The 6,572-nt window shown below is 38.2% G+C and overlaps 1 protein-coding gene across 1 annotated transcript in view; it reads left to right on the top strand.

The window, feature by feature from the left end:
* The window catches only part of LOC107638522 (serine/threonine-protein kinase RUNKEL), a 6,970-nt gene extending 1,226 nt beyond the window's left edge, over positions 1-5,744 (top strand). The window contains exons 4-10 of the mRNA XM_016341841.2: positions 161-236; positions 886-947; positions 1,095-1,173; positions 1,282-1,335; positions 1,427-3,064; positions 3,191-4,060; positions 4,475-5,744. Of these exons, the coding sequence (XP_016197327.1) occupies positions 161-236; positions 886-947; positions 1,095-1,173; positions 1,282-1,335; positions 1,427-3,064; positions 3,191-4,060; positions 4,475-5,572 (3,877 nt within the window). The 3' untranslated portion in view covers positions 5,573-5,744. The remainder of the gene's footprint in view (positions 1-160; positions 237-885; positions 948-1,094; positions 1,174-1,281; positions 1,336-1,426; positions 3,065-3,190; positions 4,061-4,474) is intronic.

The following is a 6,572-nucleotide window of genomic DNA, read 5'->3' as shown; positions in this document are numbered from 1 at the left end:
TGGGAGGGAGGGAATGCAATACAAATATTTTATCTGCTTAAATTAAATTGATGATTTGGATGGCTATGCCTTTTGTTCCTTTGTAGTTTTTCACTCTTACATGCTCTAATTCCTTAAAATTATATTAAGGGTTGTTAACTTATGCTTTTAGTCATTATAGGTATGAAACTTCTGCTCACTTATGGTTGATCTTGGAGTATTGCGTTGGAGGAGATTTACTTTCTATATTACGGCAGGTAACCAGCACTTGCACTGCTAGTATTGTACCTTCATTATTTAATTGAGCTGTGAGCATAGAGGTATGGTTGTCTACATTTACTGTGGGACATTGTTCTGTAAAATTTCCCAATTATATGCTGTCTTTTCAGATAACAGTATGCAGACATTTCTTGTTAACTTCTTTGCAAAACTGATCACACTTTTTCTTTGGATCTTGATATGTCAATGTCACTACTAGAGATGATATATGGATATTTATCTAGAAGTCTTTTTTAAGTTGGGAATGGGGTTATTCTTTGTTGGATACTGATTGACAATATAGTAGTATGACACACATGTCATCACCGAGTACTTTTACCTATCACTATTTCATTTGTGGCAGGATGGCATCTTTTCTGCTAGTCAGGCATCCAAAAATTCATAAGAATGTGTAGAACAGTTCTCTGACTGCTTAGTGAAAATTTCTTGTTTGCCTTAAAAACCTAAGTGATTAACTTTTTAGGTTATTGCATTTGTCTATGCTCTGAATATTTTTGTTTCCTTCTTGTGATGTCTAATGTAGCTGTAATAATTGTAAATGTTTTCATTTTGTGAACTTGTGCTGTTGTGCAGTGTTTACACAATATTAGTTTCTTGTTTAATGTTGATTATGTGGATGACCTGCAGGATAACCGACTTCCTGAAGATTCAGTTCATGATCTTGCTTACAATCTAGTCAAGGCTTTGCAGTATATCCACTACTCTTAATTTCACTTTTTCTTTTTTTCGAGCCAACCATTTGGTCTTGTTACTTGGTGACACCACCTAGTGAGAAGAGACTTCTTATTATCAGTTGTGTTGCTCTTGTATGCACTGAAACCAGATACACAATGCAGGTTTTTACATTCAAATGGAATACTTTATTGTGACCTTAAACCATCAAACATCCTACTAGACGAAAATGGGTGTGCAAAGGTATATATTATCATGCCATCTTGCTATATTGATTGGTATTCTTAGATGTTTAAATACTATAACTGAGACGGAGCTTGTGACTGTGTATTTTCTACTTCATTGATGCAGCTATGTGATTTCGGATTGGCTAGAAAGGTGAAAGATATAAAAGTTGCTTCTGCGGTATGCAAGACCTTTTTTTTTTTTTACTGCACTGGTTGTTTTGCTTCATAACTTATTTATTAATGTGCATGTGTTTTTTATACATTTTCAGTTGCCTCAAGCCAAACGTGGAACACCCTCTTACATGGCTCCAGAGCTTTTTGAGGATGGCGGAGTCCATTCTTATGCTTCTGATTTCTGGGCCCTAGGCTGTGTATTATATGAATGTTATGCTGGGAGACCTCCTTTTGTGGGAAGAGAATTCACTCAGCTTGTAAAGTCCATCCTTTTGGATCCAACTCCTCCTCTCCCTGGTAATCCAAGTCGACCTTTTGTCAATTTAATTAATTCTCTGCTGGTGAAAGATCCAGCTGAGAGAATACAATGGCCTGAGCTTTGTGGACACGCTTTTTGGAGAACCAAATACACTTTGATGCCCTTGCCTGCTCAACCGGCGTTTGATGATATGATAGAGCTACATGCTAAACCATGCTTATCAGAGCGAAATGGTGATAAGTCCTCTCATAACAGGACCCCTCCAAAATATCGTGAAAAAGATGTAAAGGGGGTGGTGAAGAAGGATGAGAATTCAATTTCAGGGTCTAGAGGCATGGAAACACCAAATAGGGCAACACCTAATAGCCATAGAACACACACAAAGGGTTCTGGCAGAACAGTTGAGGTGAAGCAAAAGGATCCTTCCAATATTGGCAAAAGAGTGAATATTTTGAGATTGTCAAGAATAGCAAAATCAAATCTACATAAAGAAAATGACAAGGAAAATTACAGGCGTCCCTTACCTAATAGTGCTGAGAATGATTCTGAAGTCAAAATTGAGAACACTGACATGGAACTTGATTTTAATGAGAGTACAGAAGAAGATGCACCAGAAGAAGCAGATGGCTCCGAACATACAACTGTGTGTGATGAGAATCAAGGGAAAGCAGAGGAGTTTGAGAGCAATATTAACCACCTGGATGCCTCACCCATTGTTGACACACCTGTCTCAAATGATCCAAGATCATTAGATCACGAGTCAACCCCTGAGCATCCTGACATATCTGTTATTTCTCCTAGTGTAAGCCCTCAGGTGAAGAAGCATAGAGTTAAAGATGACGCAGGATCTGGTCTTGACTCAGATTCTTCAAGACCATCTAACAACCTTTCCCAGGTTCTTTGGCATGCATCTGATCTCTCAGTTAGACCAGTGATGCCGAGCAGAAAAGTTGATAAAGTCTCAGAAACTATTCCCTCACTTCCTTTTGAAACTTTGCAAGCAGCTGATTTTGTCAAGATGCCAAAAGAGCAATTGGAGGCAGTCCAAAACCGAATTATAACCATTCTGAACGGGAATACAAGCATTGGGGAGAAACAGAATGTGATTAGGTATCTTGAGAGGTTAAGTAGTAATGCTGATGCAGCTAATATATTGACCAATGGCCCAATAATGCTCATGCTTGTGAAATTTCTTCGTCAATCCAAGGCATCAGCTCTACGTGTTCAACTTGCTTCACTGATTGGTCTGTTGATTCGGCATTCTACTGTCGTTGATGACAGTTTGGCAAGTTCTGGAATTTTAGGCTCATTGACTGATGGCCTTAGAGACAAGCAGGAAAAAGTGAGGAGGTTTTCCATGGCTGCTTTAGGTGAGTTGCTATTCTACATATCCACTCAAAATGGCGATTGCAGTAAGGATAACATTCCACTTGAATCTCCATCAAAGGACAATAGGACTACATGTGGCTGGCAGGTTAGCTTCTATTCTTGTTGCTTATGCTCTTCATTTGTCCATCTGCCAAGAACATTTGAAGCCTAATTTACTATATTAAATTCTACAATTTTCTTTCATGGTTAAACTATTTCTACCTTTCTGCAGGTTCCAAATGCATTATTATCATTAGTGTCATCAATGCTGAGGAAGGGTGAGGATGATATAACTCAACTGTATGCGTTGAGAACAATTGAGAATATTTTCAGTCAAGGAGGGTTGTGGGTGGGACGTTTGAGCAGTCAAGATGTCATTAGCAATCTTTGCTATATCTATAGGGCAGCAGGGAAACAAGAGAGCATGAGGCTTACTGCAGGATCATGCTTAGTGCGCTTAGTTCGGTTTAACCCTCCTAGCATTCAGTTGGTTGCGGAGAAACTGTCATTCAAGGACCTTGCTTCATCCCTTGTCAAGGGTAGTCCAAGAGAGCAACAAGTCAGCCTAAATCTCCTTAACATGGCAATGCTTGGAAGTCACATGTTGACAAATATTGGAAGATACCTCATACCTCTTGCAGAGGACAAAAATTTGATCCCAAGTCTTTTGTCTCTTGTTGAGCAGGGTAGTGAAATTCTAAAAGGAAAGGCACTTTTCTTTGTGGCTCTACTTTGTAAGCATGGTAGGAGGTGGCTTCCACACTTCTTTTGTAGCCAAAAGCTACTTTCTGTGGTGGACAGGCTAGGAAAAGAAAAGGATACATATGTGCGGCAGTGTTTAGATGCATTTGTCAACATTGTGGCATCGACTATTCCCGGTTTGCTAGATATAATAACTGGGGACATCCAACAAATGATGGGTGGAAGGCGCCATGGACACATTTCAGCTCTTACCAGCAGATCTGCTCCAAAAACCAACATTCATTTGTTTCCGGTTGTCCTTCATCTTGTTAGCAGTTCAACATTTAAACACAAAGTGGTTACAATTCAAGTCCTACGACAGCTGGCCAATCTAATTAAACTCATTGAGACACCGTTTCAGGTTAGTGACTCAACCATTGTTGCTGTTATCCTTTTAATGATATGTTTTATTGTTTAATTGTTTTCATGGACCTTGACTCGCTGCTTGTTGAAAAATAAAATAAAGGTGTTTGGCTGACTGACCACAGTCACTAATTTAGCCATAAATTGATTTGCTGATATATACTTGTTAATCTGAAAACATGAGATTTTGGTCTTAGGAACCTTCTATATATCTCTCGATCAAATCAAATTAACAAATTCTTAAATACATAATGATTAATTAGATTAATTAATGTCTCATAAAATGTCTGTCAAATACATAATGATTTTGCTGGTGATGACTGATGAGACTACCATAGGGATTAGTAAGATGGTAGTTTGCAAGGTTGAATTTTAATAACTCTTGATATCATCATCCTTTGTCGATTTTCAGGGAAGAGATGACTTCCAAATAACCCTTCTTCGCATTTTGGAGTCTGTCACAGAGGACTCTCGCGTGCTTTTTGGCAATCCGGATATTTTCATACGTGAAATACTCCCCAGTTTGACAGTTCTCTATAAGGGTAATAAGGATGGCGATGCTAGGTTTTTGTGTCTTAAAATCTTTTTTGATGCCATGATTATTCTTTTAAGTGAACCAATTGAAGAAGAGCAAAGATTGAAGGATCTGAAATTCATATCAAACACCCGCTTTCTTCCTCTTTACCCAACTTTTATTGAAGATGAAGATCCTATTCCCATCTTTGCACAGAGGCTTCTTGTCATGCTACTAGAGTTCAGCTTTATTACAATTCCAGACATTCTACACCTTAAGATAATTTCACAATGCTTTGAGTTTTTGCTTGGTGATCTGTCAAATGCAAATGTGAATAATGTTAAGCTTTGTCTGGCTCTGGCTTCTGCTCCTGAAATGGAGACCAAGTTACTCTCTCAATTGAAAGTGGTTAGGAGGATTGGCAACTTTCTAGAATTTGTATGTGCAAAGGAGATGGAAGACTTGTTAGAACCAACTCTGGGGCTGTGCATGGCATTTCTAGCACGTTCAGTCACCTGCGGAAAAGAACCAACACTCTTAGGTGACTGTCCTCCTGAGGTGAGTGGTGTTGTTGATCCCCAACAATGCATTAGAGACATAATGGACTTTGGAAGCAATGTTGGTGTCATGCTAGCCTTGAGTGCATCTGCTAAAACCAACATTGCTGACATAGCTTCCAAATGTGTAGTTTTACTTCTTAAGGCAGCTCCTCGAGAAGCCACCACCGGTCTACTAACGAATCTCCCCAAGGTCAGTGTGATCCTAGAATCATGGAATAGAGGAATCTCTCACCTAATTGTGCAGCGAATGCTTCATGCTCTAGGTTATGCTTGCAAGCAGTACTTACTACATGCAATGATATTGTCAATATCCATGCCAGAGATTTCAAGAATTGAAGTGATTGTTTCTGAACTAAAGAGTTCAGGTGTTCCTGGTTTAGCCAAAACTGCTGCACTGGCTGCCTTGGAATTGCAGCGGCTGCCACGCTGCATTTGAATAATTTGTAGGTATCATGTTGATGATTGCCTGTTTCAGATTAAAATTTAAGAGTTGTGGTGAATTCCACTCAGGCTTCAGTGTACTTCTATGTATAGTATTTGTACTCTATCATCATGAACACACAATATAATATTATTAATTCAAGGAATTTTCTCCAATTTGGCAGATATTGATTTGCATACGATTCATTTCGTCTTTTTCTATGCCCATGTGATTCTTAATTCAATAAGGCTAACAGAACACATGCACACAAGTACAAAAGAACTTAAAACAAATATAACGAAGAAACTGCATGATTAGATTCCTGCACAAACCATCCCTTCATTTTCTCCAATAATTTAGAATAACGAAGTGTTGCCAGTTATGTAAATGGCAAAAGGACATGCCAATAATGTTGCTCAAGCAGCACAAATCTTTTAAGTAGATCAGTTTCACATTTCAATCTAAAATCATAATATTCTTAGGTCTACTCACTGCTAAATCTTTTACTCCATCAAAATTATAGTGCAAGCTTGAATTTCTTAGCAAATATTCTTGTGAAGTCAAATGTTAGTGTCACTGTCACATACTCACACTCAATGATTAGGTACATGCTTTCCCTGTCATAAAAGCTACAAATATGCAGTAAAATTTTGAACCTTTTGGTGAGTAATTTAGTATTCACCTTTGAAAGATCAAGCACAATAATTATGGATTTTGTAAAAGCAATCACAACAATTAACAATTACTACCAACTTGTTCCAAAATTAAAGAGCTGTAGGGCACATTCACAGACAGAAAAATGATTCTCTCTCACCATTTACCAAACGCATCACATGGGAAACCTGTTCCAATCTTTGTCTCTACCTCAAACAAACCAACTATATCCTCTCATCATCATCCAATAAACACTTGCCACATGGATGCCCACATAAGATCCCATTTAGTTTTAAGCAAGGGAAAATGAAACAATAGAGACATAAAGACACAATTTTTCTATCATGTATTTGTTTTTTGC

The sequence above is a fragment of the Arachis ipaensis genome, chromosome B04 (assembly GCF_000816755.2).
Source record: "Arachis ipaensis cultivar K30076 chromosome B04, Araip1.1, whole genome shotgun sequence".
Taxonomy (NCBI): Eukaryota; Viridiplantae; Streptophyta; class Magnoliopsida; order Fabales; family Fabaceae; genus Arachis; species Arachis ipaensis.
Note: the sequence above shows the minus strand (reverse complement) of the source record. Positions and strands in the feature narration are given on the sequence as shown.